This window comes from Myxine glutinosa, chromosome 10, assembly GCF_964187855.1.
Source record: "Myxine glutinosa chromosome 10, kmMyxGlut1.1, whole genome shotgun sequence".
Lineage (NCBI taxonomy): Eukaryota > Metazoa > Chordata > Myxini > Myxiniformes > Myxinidae > Myxine > Myxine glutinosa.
In genome coordinates this window covers 106,112,593-106,132,751 of record NC_136270.1, presented here as the reverse complement: position 1 = coordinate 106,132,751, position 20,159 = coordinate 106,112,593, and the positions used below count along the sequence as shown (strand labels likewise).

At 46.0% G+C, this 20,159-nt stretch overlaps 1 protein-coding gene across 5 annotated transcripts in view; it reads right to left on the bottom strand.

The window, feature by feature from the left end:
• The window catches only part of FBXL6 (F-box and leucine rich repeat protein 6), a 122,837-nt gene that overhangs the window by 30,317 nt on the left and 72,361 nt on the right, over nt 1-20,159 (bottom strand). For all 5 annotated transcript variants that reach the window (XM_068126337.2, XM_068126336.2, XM_078785977.1 and 2 more), the window contains one exon: nt 2,913-3,135. In XM_068126337.2, the coding sequence (XP_067982438.2) occupies nt 2,913-3,135 (223 nt within the window). The remainder of the gene's footprint in view (nt 1-2,912; nt 3,136-20,159) is intronic.

Here is a 20,159-nt window from a genome sequence, read left to right as displayed (position 1 = left end):
CATATAAATAGATACTATATTCGTCTTGATATGTCATTTATTGGCAAAGATATTAGACTTCATAATTTCTCACAATTTGAATGGCGGCCATATTGGATTTTGCCATTTCTGGGCACCCAGGGAAAAATTTGAGCTTGGCCCCATATCTGAAATCGTTTAGTATATAATAACCTTCAAATGTGCCAATTTTGGTGCTTTTACCACCAAAGCCACAATCCTCCTATATTTGGCCACATATCCACCTAACTAGAAGACAAAAAGCTGGACAAAGAAGGAACAAGTACAAAATGTTTTAATTAAAACAAAAGCCGCGTCGATGTTACACAATGCCTAGATGCAGCTGTGCCTATAACGTCGATGTTATAGGCACAGGACATTCCTATTGATTCGATTACTTGATGTTATTTTTGTGCAAAGTGAAAATATATCTCGGCAATTTCCCGTGTGTGGCGACGAATTTTTAATATATCTCGGCATTTTCCCGTCTGTTATTTCAGGCGGTGTATGACTGACCATGCCGCGATTTAAAAAATATATATCTCGGCAATTTCCCGTATGTGGCGACACGTGAACGAAGCTATGCTCCTCTCTCCACATTATTGTGACGACGTATACATTAAATATTTCATCGTGACGATTGTCATCAAATGGACGAATTTTTAATATATCTCGGCATTTTCCCATCTGTTATTTCAGGCGGTGTATGACTGACCATGCCGCGATTTAAAAAAAAAAAAATCTCAATGGACCTGAAGTTACAGGCCTTTGAGAATTCATTTCGTTCTATAAAGGGCAACTTTCATCGGATTTTCTTTCCGTTTTTTTTCAACCGAGTCTAAAACTATGTTAGCGACTGTGAAAAATGAAATGATATATCGAATTTGATTTGAAATAAAACTGTGTGAGAGAGGAAGACACCACGGGCCTACAAAACAGGCCTCAAAGCTATGCGAGTTAATAAAATGGTGGATATTTGTTTATATGAAGCCTCTCCCAAAATGGGTGGAGCTATGGTTCCCAGAATGGGTGGAGCTTTGAGGTTTTGTCTTCCCTGCAAGAACAAGAAGAAGAAGAAGAAGAAGAACAAGAAGAACAACAACAACAGCAGAGGGCACTCTATTAGCAGCGTCTGCGACGCGGCTAAAAATGGACCTTATTGTGGGCAATGGAGTATGCCAAATGAAAAGGCGTGAGAAAAGAAAATCCGAACACCTGGGAATAGATATTCCAAAGAATGTGCCCTGATAAAGTTAATTTAAATCAAGCAACACTAAATTCAAGGAAAAACAATTTCTTCTAGCAGAAAATATTCACAGAGGAAGAACTCAAAATAAGAGATGAACAAACTGACAAGGCAATAAGAAATAATTGGTCACCTACATATGGTGAACTAACACCAATGCCAAAATGGAATGGCAGGACATGTGTATGGGATAAGATTACCAGAGAACAAACTCCCCAAAAAAAGGAGCAACCGACAGAACTTAATGTTGTTGCACAGAAAATAGAACAGGAAGAGAGGAGAGCAGAAGCAGATGGGATTTCGAGTTTAATTCCAATAACAGACACAGAGATTGGGCAACAGATTGGCGAATTGAATCAGGAAACAAAATTGGAAACTCCACAACGGAATCAAAGATTGACAAAAGTAAATGCTGCAGCAACACCTCTAGAGGAAGAACAACTCAAAGTTACGAAGTCAGTTGAAATAGCACCATTGCAATCAAAACAAATAAGAGCAACAAAGATAAATCACAATGAGGATGAGAATAATGGACAACACCAGAATGAAGAAGAAGAAGAGGTTGACAATGAACTGCATAGGCTTGAAGAGGAGCTGCTGGCTAAGAAAATAGAGGAAATCAAACTAATATCACCTAGGCAAAGACCGCAACTCCACCGAATAAAAAAACAATAAATAACTGAGGATAAAAGTAAAATAATATGGAATTAGGAGAATAAAACAAACAGTCATTAAAATGCTCCCAAAATCACTCCCTAATCACAAAATGCTCCCTAATCTGAGTGAAATTAAGTACCATGTGCAGTGAGTGGGCAGTGATACAGGGTGTAACAGCGAACGGACACAACTACCATACAGTTTTTCATGATCATCTGAGAACTGGGGGGCTTGAACTGCAATGCGATAAAAGCATCTAGCTTCCATTCAGCATCCGTCATCCACCACAATGTACACAACCTGCTAAGAGTCCTGGGGAATGTGATGACTGGTTTAATGTCCATGCAACTTTCACTTATGCCCCAAAATGAAGAGGAATTAGGAAATGACATTTTGCATCCAATGAAAAGGTTAACATCAAAATCTGTGTTGAGGGACACTTGTGAAGGAAGGGTTCTGCAATGGGATGAACAGTTGAATGATCACTGGAAAATATTTGAAGAGGATGGAGATGATGAAGAATAATATGACATGAATATAGTTTGTCATAGGTACAATGTATATTTTGTAGGTGGGTTGAGAGAACTTTTGGGATGACCTTGTTTTTTTTCTTTTTTCTTTTCTTACTACAGATATTGAGGCTCATGGGCAGAGCAAAACACACAGGGCAATGGATCAACAGAGGAAATGGGGCAAAGGGAATACAGTGTGGGCCAACTAATGGATACACCACAATACAAGGAGAGAATTGGGAGAGAAGGATCTCAGCAGGTGTAGTAAAACTCAGAAGTGGAAATGAGGGAGACGAGTAGGTGAGAGGAGTAAGAAGATGTGTATATATATATATATATATATATATATATATATATATATATATATATATATATATATATATATATATACATACACACACACACACAAGTGTCGGCATATCCCAAAATGAATCATTTAGCATGCACTGTACAGACTTTCACAAAACATTTTCATCCATTGGCCCACACAAATAGCATACCTTCAGACGGGAGAGCCATCAAGCCTTGTGGGGTTACCCGATTTGAGCCACGGAGATCGAGTACTTGTAAGTGAGTGGAACATCCAGCCATTGCGAACAGCAGGGCATCATCAATGTAAATACCTTCATTGACTGATGCCAAGACAAGCTCTCGCAAAGCAGGAAAACCCTCCCCAATAGAAGCTTTCCTGGGCTCCAGGTCCACATTGAGAATACGCAAGACCTGCACAGAAGATTTGTACGCAAGCTCAATGTGGGCTGGTTTCTCTCAAGCAATCATCATGAACCTCAACATGTAATGAAAAACAATATATTGTTGCGGTTTTGAGAACCCACACAGGTAACATCATTAAAGGTTAACGGTTGCACCCCATAGTTAGGCCACATGCAACACGTAGGTCACCTTAGAACGTTAGTTATTTCTTAGTATATGTGAGATAAGGCCATTTCCAATAGTTATCATCTGCGTTGTGTGAAACAAATAAGAGTAGGCCCCGTTCAGTTTGCAGCCTCCCTCCAATCGACTCCATTGCACAACATCCAGTCTGCACCCAATTCCCCATTGCGCCCATCCAGTCTGCACCCCATTGCCCCTCGCATTAGGATGCTGAAACCAGCCCAAATGCCACGAGGTAAGGCCCAAAAAGGGGGCGGAGCGCAAGGGTGGGGGTGTGGCCACATCAGGCAGCCATCAAGGGTGGAGCCGGTAAGACCCCAACAACCAATCAGGGCTGAGGCGACATCGCCTGACGGGGTGTGGCTAGAGGTTCCAGAGGGTTCGCTGGGCGTGGCAATAAAACCCGTTGCGCGAGGCCCCAACCTGAGTGATAAGAAGGGAGAGGCGCTCGTGAGGTCGCAGTTCAGAGTTATGAGGAGGACATGCGCTGAGTCAGATCCCCAAGGAAAGCGCTGAGCTCGAGTTATGAGAAGGGAGAGGCAGGCGCTCGAGTCTTGAGAGAGTTATGAGAAGGGAGAGGCGCTCGTCAAGTTCGTGTGAAGAGTATTGAGAAGAGAGCCCTCTGAAGGACTTGGTGGGAGCGCATTGCATTGCTGGTTTCAAGGACTCGATTGGGAAAGGCGCTTTGGTGACATCATTGGGAAAGCATTGCCGGAGCGGCGCATTGCAGAGGACTTGGGGAAGTGGCGCATTGTACCGAGCTATACCGGGAGCGCGTATAAGGCGCCGGTACAACTATTACGTACGCCAGTATAATCGCCAGCTTACCGATTCCCCCCCACCCCCCAGTATAATTGTCCGATCCGCGCCACCGAAACGGGGCGATCTTGCCTGCCGTCTACCATCACCAGCTGCTTTGTGGTACGAGTCGGGGACCGGAGCGAGCTGTGGACGCCATCGGTGGACCCTCAACCCGACCATCTACAACCCCGTGTGAGTGAGTCTGAGTGTGAACGGGCCTGTGTCCAGGGATAAGTATAAGACCGTTATAAGGCTGCCCTGTGTATCTGCTTCTTCCTCTTCACTGTACATTTCTGCTTCTTCTTCCTCTTCTTTGTACAAAGTGTATAATAAATTACCTGTTCTTCCTGTTTCCTCTTAATCTTAGTGATTTCTCCATTGGGTAAGCGTGGCACGATCAGGAACTGCTCCAATCGGGTTAGTTCCCCTTAACGGCCCGAATCGCGGCTCGCTTTCGCTCAGCGTGTCCACTGAAACCGTGGTTTGGGTGGGGTTATTTCCTTGCTTCACAGCCGGTGTTAGTACTTAGGTAATAAGACTAATTCGGCTTACAACCCTATTTAACACCGACCGGAAGGAACGTAATAGCCCCGGATCGCGTCCGCTAGTAAAAAGACAAGGGGATTAATCCCCCCTTGGTAAGTTCGTGGCCGACGTTGGAGGTCCGCAACAATATAATATGGAACACGTGAAGACATCATGTATGGGATTGCTGGAATTTACAGTTTGTGCCTCATCATGTTTACTTTGTGATACTGCAGATATTACAGATGAGGTGCCGGCAACATAGAGGCAAGTGGACATCTACTGTATAAGAGAGCCGTTGGTCGGTGTGTCTGTGTCGCCATTTTTATCAGAGATGGCTGAACGGATTTTCGTCAAACTTTCAGAGGTTCATCAGCGAGTGCCTGGGAGTTTTTCAGGCAAATTTTCTTTTTTTTGAAAAAAAAAAAAGTTAGTTTTTTATATTGTTACAGACGTGGTGGTGGATGTTATTTACCGAGCGGTTTGGTATGACCACGTCTGCACAAGTTACCCGATTATACCCGAACGTTGACTAATCGCGCTACGCTAGGTCAATGAAGGAAAAGACACACGGCTGGGATTAAAATGACACGACACCAGGGATACGGTTCTCAAGACCTCCGGAGGAGGTTATATTCGTTCGGAAGGTTAGATTACAACTACAAGAGGGACAGCAAAGGAAGATAGGCACTTAGACACAATCTTATATTATTCCCGACAGACCACAGAGAAACAGGACAAAAACTGACTCACACGGGGATTGATGGCAAGGAAAGCGGGTATTCGATGGCCAGCACAAGGTGCACCTTGTGCTCAGGGACAGGATAGCGCGGCCCAAAAGATGCAGGAGGTCTCTCAGCGCTCGGAGGTGGCTCTCTTGTCTTCTCAAGCTCGGGGCGCATCTCACCTCACATCCGGTAAGTCGCTGCGTATATCCGGCGGGGAGTGACACGCCCTCGGCTCGTTAGCTCCGCCCCAGATGGAATCGGCTCGTTGCTTCTCATTGGGTGCATGCGGGGGGGTTACCGGCTCCGCCCTTGACGAGGGGCTGACAGGGAGCCCCTTCGTGGTAACCCCGTGGAGCGCATGGTCATGGCGGCTAACCGAGCTGGTGGGAGGACGCACACTCCCCCCGCGCGCCGTGGTTGTAGTTGTTGTTGTAGCTGTAGTTGTTGTTGTTTGGGGAAGAAGATGGAAGGAGGTATGGGAAGGTCCTAAACTCACTACTGGTGCCATATAATCACATTCTGGTGCAACGAAGAGTCAGAATTAATGGAAAGGAGTCCTTAACTGACATAGACTAAGAATAACTAGCAAGATGTCCGAAAGTTGTCTACGTGAGATGCGGTGGACCTGGGCACGACATTTAATGGGGGAAAAAGGGGAAGGTCGGTTCTACAGAGTGTTGTTTACAGACAATGGGACTAGGGAATGGGGGATTGGGGATAGTTGGGGAGTATTGGGGAAATAGGGGAATATTTACAAGCGGATATGGAGGCCAAATTCCATATTCGCAACATTGCACCCTTCTCTACCCTCGGGGCGTCCCGACCCGATAAATTTTTACCTACTTTAGTGTGGCACGTAATGTAGTTCCCTCTACTATTAACTCTACCCTGAGTGCGACAGTTTTACAGATATTCACAAATGAGTAAATATGTCCCCCTGCGACGTTGCACCCTTCTCCTCACAGAAACACACCCACAGGATAACCGAATCCGGAAAGAATCCTCAAACTAAACATACAGCCGGTAGGGAGCATTATTTACACAAGACTACGCTGATATTTACACTACGATCCAGGACCTGTTTTTGGAGGAACACATGCAGATGTTATGCATAGAGAGAGCACGCATGCCAGCATCGATACACCAACCCACGAGTGCTCTGTGGCCTACGGCCTTTAATAATGTGCAGAGCACCCCTTCCAAGCATCAAGCACCACCCCATCACACAGTGAGCACCATCCGGTGCACCAATAAAGTGTTTATGAATCATTGTGTGGTGTCGCAGCCGGCCGATGTTCTGCCGCTGGTCTTGCCTTCGTGTGGTGCACTTGGCCTTCTTACTTCTTTCAAAAATAAAGAAAGGCGCCAACCGCGTCCATTTCTCTATTGTGGCCGTCAGGGGGCCAACTGTTAGTGGTTCACCTTGTATGGCATAGGTGCCACGTTGACCCATAGGTCCATCCACGGGTGGTGCTTGGCCGCAAAAGACTGCGGTCCATTGTGGGTGGCCACAAACATTGCGGTCCATATGGTGTATCGATCCAGGCAGCAAGCAGCGAAAGTGCAGGCCCACAACTGCGGAGCCAGCACCTCTCTCTCCTCTCTCTCTGCCCCAAAGCCAGATCCTAGGAGGTGGGAGACAAAAGAAGCAGACAAGTGAGTAAGGTAGTAAGGGCGCAAAAGTGCACGCAATGCAAGGTAATGCACACTGGGGGCACATGGGAACCAGGTGAGACAGGTACGTTCCTACCGTACGCCCCCCCCCCCACCAGGTAACCTACATGGCCCCTCCCTTACCCCTTACTGTATCCACAAAACACAACACTACCCATAAACATCTACTTTACAAATCAACAAACATCCCTACTGTCTTCCCCGTTCCTCCCATAAACCAAATTCGTCTTCTCTCCCTCCTAACCAATCAAATTTGCCATTTTCAACTCTCATCAAAATTTGCCATCTCCAACTCAACATCATAATTTGCTATCACCAATTCATCATCAGTCCCTCCTAGGGAGGGAGAGATGGAATCACCCCAATGTCTCATCCACGTCGTGATGCGTCTCACAAATCCACAGCAATCTCATTTCCTGCAACAAAACAAAGAAAACACAGGTGTGGAGTCATCATCATCACCTCAGGTAAGTGGCTGCGTATGATGCGACAGGTTCATCAATCCTAACTATTTCCTAAATGACTTTAACAACTTTACATTACCCGGGGTCTTTCCCTGCCAAACCATTGGCCCTCTTACACTATGGGTTCTAAAAACCAATTCCCATTGGCCAAACTGTGGTGCTTTTCAATTTGGGGTCTCACTCCCCCGATTCATCTCCCGGTGCCCTCGCACAATTTCTGGGCTGTGGCGTGTACCTCTCCCAGTGGGTCTACCCACCTGCACACCTCCACCACTGCAGTTGCCTCCGAGCTTACCTGCTCCTTACCCTAACCTAACTACCTGGGGAAGGCCCTCTGGCGCTCTCCCCACTCGGTGCCCTCTCTGGCACTGGGCTACCCGGGTCCATCCTCCGGATCCTCGGGCCCCATCCACAACTCTACCGGCTCCCAGAGCCCACCTGCGGCCTCACCTGGCCGACATCCTCACAGTGGTGGAGTGCCCAACCAACTACACACACTAACAGGCTACACGCCCAGCCATTTCCACAACACTAATGCACCCATTCACAACACCATTCTGCAACCGCACCACAGATGCCAATATCCAACCACAATTTACCTGTACCCTCTACCTAACACTTACACTACCCGCCCCGGGTACTCGTGAAAAGGGTCCACTCTTCCCCCATCCACACCTTCGCACCATGCACACCACTCCGTACCACTTACTCCAACTCTCTCCACACACCTGTACTTGCACACCTGTGCTCTCACACCTGGTGCCACCTGCACCCTTCTCTCCCCAAGCGCATTCGCGCTGATCCACAACACTCACTACTCATACACGGCTCCACACACCTGTCCAGTTGCACACCTGTGCAATCACACCTGTTCAATTCTCACACACACGGCATCATCTCAGCTAACTACTCCCTTCTGAAACTTGCGCTTCCCAGTCGTCCCTTTAAACTATTGCGCTCCCTCGTCATTATCATCCATACTAATCTACCTGCGTCCCCACTACAGGTATCAGTCACTAACTAAACTTAACGTTACCTAATGTCATCTTCTAGGGCCCTATCAATAGAACCTAACCCACCCGGGCTAGTTTTCACTGCCATACACCCCATAATCTAGTGCTCCTTTGCCCCCAACCTTCTGTGAGGGATGGTGGATTTGCCATCCCACCACATCGGGGGTCTCTCACTACCAATTTTGCGCATCAAATTCCAACAAATCAAAAATTTGCCAATCACTACCCATCATCTGCCAATCATTACTGCCAATCCTTTGCCAATCATCAAATTTTGTTTTTCTCTAATTTTGGGGCCAAAACACTAACCTCATCACCCAGTCTACTCACTAATACCTCTCGGTGCGCCAATCCCTGTCCAAAGCCCGGCTTCGTAAAGCCAAGCCATGAATGCGGGTTGTTCTGTGCCAGCGGCTGGATGCGTCCGGCACTCGGTGCAGGGACGGGGGCTTACCCGGGCCGAGATCCCACGCACCCCCTCGGCGTGGAGCCATCCAATTGCCCGATCTCGACCTGCCGGCACGTCTCACCAAGAGGTGGTCGCCATGACGACCCTTTCTATCGGGCTGCCAGCTCCGCCTTGTGGAGCACGGACGCGGCCGTTCAAAGCGAGGCCCTGCACGCACCGAGGGCCCGATTAGGCTAAAAGTCGACCTAACCTCTAACCTGGTTACCGTCGATGCTTCACCTGGATTCTTACACCCCGCAGCCCGTTCCTTGCTCACACATCCAGCCGTTTCCATGCCCCTCGTACCGTTCCTTACACACCTCGGTACTCTCATTCCACTCACAGCCTTGGTCACACACCTGACCACCGAACACCTTGGCACACATTCGCCGCTCGCACACCTCACCAACACACCTCTTCGCGCCCCTTCCTCGGTCACCTCCTCTGTGACAATCACAGGTGTGCTCTCATTCGCACACCCAACCACGTGCCTTACTACCAATTCCAGCGTGCATTCCCACTCACGCTCTACCATTCCAGGTGTGCATCCTTCCATCCCAGGTGTACATCCTCGCTCACCTGTCACAACCAACTCACGCTCCTTGTCACTCTTACTACTCTCACCACCATTCTTGACAGCGCACTCACCCTTACTCTTGACAGCGCACTCTTTCCTCATGCACCTGTCCGTCACACACCTTTCTCGCGCACACTCTCCCGTTACACCCTCTGTAACACTCACCACAGGTGTGCATTCTTCCTTGCCTTTGACAGCGCACTCTTTCCTCATGCACCTGTCCGTCACACACCTTTCTCGCGCACACCCTTGCGCACACTCTCCCGTCACACCCTCTGTAACACTCACCACACCGCGCTTCCATGTGCCCCCTCGCACACGCGCTACGACCGACTCACTCTCGCCAGCACCCTCACTCCTTGGCACGCACTTTTTCCTCACACACCCCAGAGTCGGACTTCCTCGCACACCTCCTTTTTCGCACACCAGACCTGTCGCACACTTCACCAGTGGCCTCTCACGAACACCCGGGTCCATCTCGACCCCCAAGCTTCTTAAATCCCCTGGCGCATCATACGCACGACCATATTGGTCACCACTTACACCGGGTCCTCTTCCTCTTCGCTTCTCCTCCATCACCTGCGAATCCCTCATCCGGTTAATGAGCACATCATCACGATCCAAACACAGACTTTGGACCAATTCTTTTACTTCCTCTTTTATCTCTTCCTTATCCTCTCTCCGTCGCTTCTTAATTTCGCTCATCCCTTCTTCCACTTCTTCTAATTTCTGCTTCACCTCTTTTATTCCCCAGTACGTCTCCTCAAGCTCATCCTCTAAGGCTACCTTGACCGTTTCCATGTGCGTCCTCACCTGCCGGTCCTTCGTCTCCATTACCTCTATCACCTCGTCCAACCTCGTTGTCAGTCCCTCACGTACCATCTGACATTCCCTCTTCGTCGCTATCAAGTCATCTTTTAGTTCTTTCTGTGTCGCTTTTAATCCTCCTACTACCGCAGTGTTCCTTTGAACCTGCTCCGTTACTTCTTTTTGTCCCTCCGTCAGCTGTTCCACCTCCTGCGTCAGGACCTCTATGCCCCCTTGTAACTTTACAGTCCCCTTTCTCACCTCCTTCTCCATGTGCTCCTTACAGTGCCTCACCTCCTCGCGCACTCCTCCGACCTCCTCACTCACTCCTCTTCTGATCTCCTCTCCCATCACTTGCATCTCCTGCCCAGATGCCACCCTCATCTGCTCCATTTCCTCCCTGTGAGCATCCAGTTTGGTTTCTACCCCCATTCTGACCCCCTCTATCTGCTGCCCCATTTGGTTAACTTCCCTTTCCGCTTGGTCCCTCATGTCCCTCAATTTGCCTTCCATGGTGTTTTCTAACCCCTCTAACCCTTTTTGCATCCCTTCCATTTGATTCTCCTGGGCAGCCATTCTATTTTCTACCCCCTCTAACCCATTTTTCACTCCCTCTATCTGATTCTCCTGGGCAGCCATTCTATTTTCTACCCCCTCTAACCCCTTTTGCATCCCTTCCATTTGATTCTCTTGAGCGGCCATTCTGTTTTCTACCCCCATTAACCCCTCCTGTATTTCCCCTAATCTATTGTCTAATCCCTCTATTCTACTCCCTAACCCTCCGATCTGGGCCCCCATTTGGCCCTCCAATCGCTCACCCATTTGTTCCATAAGGGCCCTCATTTGCAACATAAAAAGGTTCGGATCCACCAGGGGCGCTGCCACGGTCACGGGCGTGGACGCCGTGGCCACCTCGTGCGTGACAACGCTATTTTGCGACCCTGCCGCCCTCACTGCTTCGCTCTCCTCGCGTCCCTCAATTTGGTCCTGGACCGACCCTGCCTCACTCTCCCCTACCGGACCCCAGCTGTCTTGGTCTGCCATAGCGCGACTTTCAAAATTCGGGTTTTTATTTTTGTAAAACAAATTCAAATTTCGCCGTTATAATTTCGCGCGGGAAACGCGCTCCGAATTGATTCTACTACAAATTTGGGCCTAATAAATTTAGTCCCGGGTTCGAATTCCACTCCTCGACACCAATTGTTACAGACGTGGTGGTGGATGTTATTTACCGAGCGGTTTGGTATGACCACGTCTGCACAAGTTACCCGATTATACCCGAACGTTGACTAATCGCGCTACGCTAGGTCAATGAAGGAAAAGACACACGGCTGGGATTAAAATGACACGACACCAGGGATACGGTTCTCAAGACCTCCGGAGGAGGTTATATTCGTTCGGAAGGTTAGATTACAACTACAAGAGGGACAGCAAAGGAAGATAGGCACTTAGACACAATCTTATATTATTCCCGACAGACCACAGAGAAACAGGACAAAAACTGACTCACACGGGGATTGATGGCAAGGAAAGCGGGTATTCGATGGCCAGCACAAGGTGCACCTTGTGCTCAGGGACAGGATAGCGCGGCCCAAAAGATGCAGGAGGTCTCTCAGCGCTCGGAGGTGGCTCTCTTGTCTTCTCAAGCTCGGGGCGCATCTCACCTCACATCCGGTAAGTCGCTGCGTATATCCGGCGGGGAGTGACACGCCCTCGGCTCGTTAGCTCCGCCCCAGATGGAATCGGCTCGTTGCTTCTCATTGGGTGCATGCGGGGGGGTTACCGGCTCCGCCCTTGACGAGGGGCTGACAGGGAGCCCCTTCGTGGTAACCCCGTGGAGCGCATGGTCATGGCGGCTAACCGAGCTGGTGGGAGGACGCACACTCCCCCCGCGCGCCGTGGTTGTAGTTGTTGTTGTAGCTGTAGTTGTTGTTGTTTGGGGAAGAAGATGGAAGGAGGTATGGGAAGGTCCTAAACTCACTACTGGTGCCATATAATCACATTCTGGTGCAACGAAGAGTCAGAATTAATGGAAAGGAGTCCTTAACTGACATAGACTAAGAATAACTAGCAAGATGTCCGAAAGTTGTCTACGTGAGATGCGGTGGACCTGGGCACGACATTTAATGGGGGAAAAAGGGGAAGGTCGGTTCTACAGAGTGTTGTTTACAGACAATGGGACTAGGGAATGGGGGATTGGGGATAGTTGGGGAGTATTGGGGAAATAGGGGAATATTTACAAGCGGATATGGAGGCCAAATTCCATATTCGCAACAATATTTTTTTATAAAATCGCTCTTATAGTGCCTAAGCCTTTTTGTTTAATGACAATTATATACAAGTACACATTCGCATAAATAAATACAAAACAATCGCCAGACATTTGAACACAAATAATAAAACAATTCCGGAAGCGGTCGAAGTTGGTGGTAAGGCTTCTTCTTCTTCCTGAACGTCATCATACTTAACTCAGAAACGTGATGAACGGCACATTTACCAGCATATATTCAACGAAAAGGTAAAATGATGATTTGACATTTGTGATGGATTCTGATTTGGATGTAATTGCTTTTCCATTATATTTGCCCTCATTTCAAATATGTTAGTTTCTTTTTCGCTTGAGCAACGTCGGGTACTCCAACTATAACGCTTGTATACTTTACTTGGGGTACAAATACAAATACAACATAGGCTATGTGGCCACGGCCTCATTCAGGGGTGTGGGTGACCGGGAGAGGGGCGTAAATTCCCGATGTAAATGTGTTCCATGTAGCGCCACTTGGTGATGGTGGCAGAGGGTATTAGAATTTCCTTTTTTACCTGTGCAACACTGAGCTTATGAAGCACTCTTTTCACAGGAAATTTTTTCCTCCTTCCCTTTCCCCCCTTCCCCAAAACGGAGGGGCCTGTCATAGCCACCGCCCCTCCCCCCAAAAGATGTATATGTATGATATCTTTCACCTCCCTCTACCCTCACCTACCCCTCCCTCTCCCCTCCCCCACCCACGGCAAGGAGGGGGAGCGGAACGCACAGTAAGGAAGGGGAGCGGGACGCACGGCAAGGAGCAGGAGCGGGACGCACGGTGAGGAGGGGGAGCGGGACGCACGGCGAGGAGGGGGAGCGGGACGCATGGCGAGGAGGGGGAGCGGGACGCATGGTAAGGAGGGGGAGCGGGATGCATGGTGAGGAGGGGAAGTGGGACGCACAGTGAAGAGGGGAAGCGCAACGCAGTGAGGAGGGGGAGCAAGACACAACGAGGAGGGGGAGCAATACATGCAACGAGGAGTGGGAGCGGGATGCACGGCAAGGAGGGGGAGTGGGACGAACGGCAAGGAGGGGGAGTAGGATGCACAGCGGGAGGGGGAGCAGAACGCACAGCAGGAGGGGTAGCATGGAAGATAAAAGGGAGGTCGTAGTAGGAGAATAGGGGTTCTGAAGCAACTAAAATTTAACATTGCAGTCAATGGAGAAAATTAAGGTTAATTATTGACTAACTCGATTTTCAATTCGATTTTATCCTCCATAGTAAGGGAAACATGAAAATCTGTTAACTAAATTGTTACCAAAAATTTCTTCACCAATATGTTTGTAAAGGTGTGTAATAACATGTGTTAAAATGTTGAAGGTCAACTCCCGTGGGAAACCCAGAAAAAAAGCTGTTGAATTCGGGTACCGAAAAATTATTTTCGAGAATTTTTATTTTTTTAATCGGCCCTTAAGTAACTTATGAGGGGTCAAATAAGGGTTTTTCATGATTCTGAGTTGATTGTTAACATTTATATTTCACCACAGACACTCCTTTGTGGAAAAATAATTTCTAAATATATCTCATTTTCTACTTTGCAGGACATGGAGTCTAGCAATATGGATGAAGACGTTACTCCACCTGTGCTCAATTGCTTCATCTGTGCACGCTCAGATACACCAGCTGAAAGGCTCATACAGGCAACTCCAAAGGGATACTCAACTTTATTGAAACAAGCAGAAACTGTCGAAAATGTTACTGTCGTGGAACGTATGAAGGAGGCTCAAAAGGAAGGAAAACTGAGGTACCACCAGAAGTGTAAAAATGATCTGTACAACAACTTTGTTGCAACCACCAAGAGGTCAGCTCAAGCATCAAAGGCAGAGAAAGAGTCATCAAAGCTGAAGAGAAGACGCACTACTTGTGAGTTCAGTTCATCAACTGGCTGCAGTTCTAGAAGATCACAGTCAGTTGACCTCCTGTATAAGGATGTATGCATTCTTTGCAACCAACCAGCCCAGCTCTATAAAAATAATCCAGCACAAGCTAGAAAGAAATACAGAGTGCCAGATAATTTGACTGCAGATACACTGAAGGCAAGCTTGCTGAAGACAGCACGGAGTCGCGGGGATGACTGGGGCACTGAAGTCACTGGACGCCTGGAAGGGATCAACGACTTGGTAGCAGAAGAAACACTGTACCATTTGCGATGCAAACTTATGTTTGCGAGAGGTGACAGTTTGTCCAAGACTGATGAGGAAGGAAAAAGGAAGAGAGGACAGAGGAGTATTGATGAGGAGCGAGAGGCAGTTTTTATTGAATTCTGCGAATGGTTAGACTCAGAATTAGAGCATGGGGTAATGAACATGGACCAAGTCCATGAAAAGCTGCAGGAGTTTGATCAGTCACCAGAGAAGAGCCTTTCTTATTCAAAGCATTGGCTAAAGATAAAACTTCGAGAGAAATACGAAGACACCTTGTATTTCACAACACAGGAAAGAAGGGCAGATGTACTCTGTCTCAAAGATGGCACCGACAATATTCTGCGAGGGCATCATGCTAATCTTGACCATGGAGATGAGAAGACTCAGATCATAAAGACGGCACTCAAGTTCATATCCAATGATATTGCCTTGATTGATTTAGGTCCAAAGTCATACCCCACCACACACAGTATGACTGACATCGATAGTCAGCTGACACTTGTTCCTGCAAGCCTTCAGATGTTCTTGAGACCGATTGTCAAGACAGACGAAAGAGTTGCCATTTGGGGGCAGAATTTTATTAAGGCCTGTCGACCTCGGTCTGGAGTATTGCCACACCAAATGGGGCTTGCCATACAACTTGATCATAGATTTGGGTCAAAATGGATGCTCAACAAGTTCCACCGGCTGGGATACACTGAGTCTTACACGGAGACACAAAACTACAAATACTGCTTCCTTAATAGTAGGAGTGGAGATGATGTTCCAGATACTTCTGGCACTCTTGACACCATTGTGGAGGAAACCGATGAACAGATCAATGATGAGGTTGCGGTTGATGCTGCGCTTGAGGATCAATCAGTGATGACAGCCAAAGTGCCAGCCGGTGAAAGTGAATTGTCAAGTAATGATCAGGTGGTCTTTATGGAGGTTGGGGAAACAAACAATGCAGTCACTCAGTTTGTTGGAGACAATATAGATTTAAACATTGTCTCTATTCACGGAAACACTCCCTTTCACTCAATGGGTTGGATCGAAGTCACCTCTCCGGCACCACCTTTGCCAGATCCACAGACAACAGCAGCTTTCCCCCGGGTGAAGTTGAAGGCACTCGACAAAGCTAAGATCCTGAGAGGAACTGAAGTAAAGATTATTCCATTTACGAACAGGAAACAGATAGGAACGAACGCGATCATGTTTCTCCCCCTCGCTGAGCTTTCCTCCTCCCTGGCTCATGATCAGCCACTCCTCACTCCAGGTGACACACTCTGGGCAGCGGGGTGGGTGATCAAAGCCAACGATCCTGAGTTCCCACACTCCAACTGGAATGGCTGGATGAAGAGAATCCATGCTAATGATGCAAAGCAGAGCACACAGATCGAGTTCCTCCCAGTTATTGAAGGAGACCCTAATGACCTCAACACCATCTTCACCACTCTGAAAGAGTGCATACGGCACGCTGGGGTCGCTATAGTGACCTTTGATCTTCCGATTTGGCTGAAGGCTGTGAATATAATAGAGCAGGCAAATCTACCCGTCATTCCAAGGTTGGGTGGTTTTCACCTGCTGAAGTCTTATCTTGGATCAATGGGTAACATCATGGAAGATTCTGGACTACTAGATGTGATCCAGTTGATCTATCCTGGAAGTACGACAGCCAACCACATCATGGATGGAGGATGTTTTGACAAGGCAATCCGTGTTCACCTCCTCATCGATGCAGCCATCTATCAACACATCATGAAACTTGCCTTCATTGAGGAGAAGCGTGGTGACATGAAGACCTTCATGGAGAAGGTGGCTGATGGGAAGATGGGAGCCAGACACTCAGACCCAGTAGTGCCAGTGTTTGAGCAAAGGTTTGAAGAAACCTTCAAACGACTCGCAAAAGGAGGAAGAACACCTGCACTCTGGGTGGAGTACCACCACATGGTAGATGTGATCAAGGTCTTTATCAGAACCGAGTGACTTGCAGACCACAATGGGCATCTGTCCTGCATTGTTACCAAGATGCTTCACATCTTTGCCGCTGCAGGCCATCATCAGTATGCCAAGGGCGCACGGCTGTACTGTCAACTCATGAAGGAACTAGAAACTTTGCCTGCTTACAAAGGCCTGCCTTCTACAGAGCATGTCTCTGAACCCCAGTGACTATGGATGGACAATAGGTGTGCATGGGTATGAGCCAGTTCCAACACTGGACCCACAGCTCCTGAGGAGCTATTGCAGTTCACGAGCTGTAATTGTCATGGAGATTGCAGCAACCGGCGCTGCAGCTGCAAGAAGAATGGGGTCACGTGCATCTCGGCCTGTGGAGTCTGTAATGGCATTACATGCAGAAACTGCAGTCATGATGTTGTTGAGTCTGAAGAAGACACAGACAATGACTGTTGAAGCTTCTGACATTGTGAATGAGAAATAACTCTTGAGTATTATATATGTATGTGAAATAAAAGCTACTTTGTGTGTAAATGTAAAAGTGAAAATATAAATGTTAACAATCAACTCAGAATCATGAAAAACCCTTATTTGACCCCTCATAAGTTACTTAAGGGCCGATTAAAAAAAATAAAAATTCTCGAAAATAATTTTTCGGTACCCGAATTCAACAGCTTTTTTTCTGGGTTTCCCACGGGAGTTGAACTTCAACATTTTAACACATGTTATTACACACCTTTACAAACATATTGGTGAAGAAATTTTTTGGTAACAATTTAGTTAACAGATTTGTGAAATATCTCATAAAATGCCCTTACTACCAATTCATTCCCATCCCCAAGATTTCAAGATGCTCAAGAGACATTCGCTGACGCTCATTTTCACTCACTATGTTCATTTGCTGTTAGTCGGTGCATTCAAGACACCCCATTCTCCTACTACTTGTGGTGGAAGGGAGAAATGGGGGAAGGGGAATTGGGGAGGGGGATTGCATTTGATTATACTCACTAAATGGACCAATGAATATTTGTTTATGTTTTATTTTCGGGAATAATTTAATTTTCTTATAACACTCATCACCATCAAGTATATTAACAAACAATAAGTTGGAAATTGGTTCTTGGTACAAGTATGTTTGTTGAGCAGAGATGAAATGGCTAACTCACCAAGAAAATTTCATTTTAAGCAAAGAAGCATCTTTAAATATTACCTTAGAAATGGAGCATTGTTATAATATAGAGAAACCCCAAACAATTATGAAGTTAAAAAAGTTTGTTAATAAACCTAAATCTATTCAGGAGGCTGTGGAACAATGTGATAGACACTTTAAAACTATTAGACTTGGGTGCTCAATACAAGGTGAAAAGAGGAACTCATTTTTAAGAACAACTCTTGGACTACAAAATAATTATGAAGTTTCTTGAGAGCGGTTTCAAAGAAGAGCTACTCAGGATTGAGGAGGATTGTAGTCCAGGAATAAGGTATATTTCTATATTCCTAACCCCCAAATAACAACATTAATCCTCCCATCCCTGTATAGTAGTGGATTGTGAAATGTCAACCTGTTGCTTTCAAGGGTATTATCTGCTTACATGTGTCTTTTGTAATTCCTGTGAATAAAATGAACCTAAAATATCTTCTCCTTTTAAATCATACAATTTGTAAGTCCAAGAAACTGTATCCATTACAATTACATCAACAAATTTAAAAGTTCATGAGTCCATCTCTTTGTATGACCTTTGTCAAAATGGCTTTTCCATCTATATATTCTTACAATATCATCAACTTTGAACTTTGGCTTTCTCAGATTAATCTCCTTTTCATATTCTAATTTTGTAAATGTTTCTGATGGTTTTGATTTTGTTGAATGAACTGTATTATTGTAATTATCTAAAATGTCCTGAATTATAGATACCCATTGTTGAGAACCGAGTTGTGTGGATTTTTTATATAGTCTCTCTTTCAAAGTGCGATTAAAACGCTCAAAAACAACTGCTTTTCCTTCATTAAATGTGCTGTATAATGTAATACCATTATCTTTAAGAAATTTCATAAATGTTTTGTGATAGAACTCTGTTCCCTCATCAGTCCATAACTTCTTTGGTTTTCTTTTACTTTTACTAAATATTCCACTGAAAGCTAACATAAGAGGATTACCCCTTTTGTTTTTCAAAGGAACAACCCACGCATATCTACTCCTCAAATAAAAAATGGTTAAAGCATACTTGTATCCCTTATCATTATTTAGTTCAATTAAATCAGTGGACCAGATGTAATCAACACCTTTGGAATAAACCTTTCTTCTTTTAAACTTTGTGATTATAGGTTTATGTAATCCATCAGCTAAAACTATTTGCTCCTCAGTCTTGATAACATCATTAGAGCTTAATAGTTTTTTTGATAACCAAGCCCAAGTCTCAATTTAGCACTTGTCAATTTTTTCACGATAAATCTATCAACTTTCTCTCTCAATGTTGGATTTTGTATCAAAGATAAATTATACAACATTTATGTGTCAGCTTCATGTTTTTCATACAACGTAGAGGTGCTATTCCCATAATCAATATCGTGTTTCAAACACACTTGATCAACCCTATTTAGAGGTTTAGACCAAGGTTAAGTATTGTTAGCCTGATCTAATCTTTTATCCAAGTTTGTTCCTGGACCACAGAAAGAATATCCTGGAAGGAGTAATTCCCCGGAATTCCAGTTGTTGTAAATTTACTCCCTGATAGAATCTTTTGTATATCTCCCCCACTTATGCTTAGAAATGAATTGACACTTTTTAGAGCCACACACCAAACAAAGCCCCTTTTGATAAACTCTATTATTTTTACTTTTAACATCCGAGATGTTTTTAGTATTTGTTTTCTTTTTATACTTAACACAATAACACAATAACCCTGGTGTTGGGCTAGCGGCTAGGGTGCCAGCTTAGGATCCCAGGATCCTGGGTTCGAATCCCGGTCGATCGTTGAATTAACGCCAGGGGGGTTGACTCAGCCTGTCATCCTTCCGAGGTCGGCAAATTGAGTACCAGTTCACTGGTAATTCCCTGCTTGTCGTAAAAGGTGACAAAAAGGGTTGCAGCAGGAAGGGCATCCGGCCGTAAAACATTGCTTCAAAAAGGGGACCGAAAAACAACAACAACCACGGTCCTCGAAAAAGGCCAACCCCTGCTTTGCAGGGAAAAATGGCCTCTAAATGTGGTTACTTTTTTTTTTTACAATAACTCATTTACTCATGAGACAAATTCATACAGCGTGCGAAAACCTTTTTGATTTCCAACATATGCATTTCTATCTTGATTTTTGAAACACAAAGAATCCTTAGGAATGCCTTCACTCTCTCCTCCATTTATTTAGGGGGGAAAAAATGTAAAACTTTAACTATAGTCAACAACACCAACATCACCAACTCCCTGA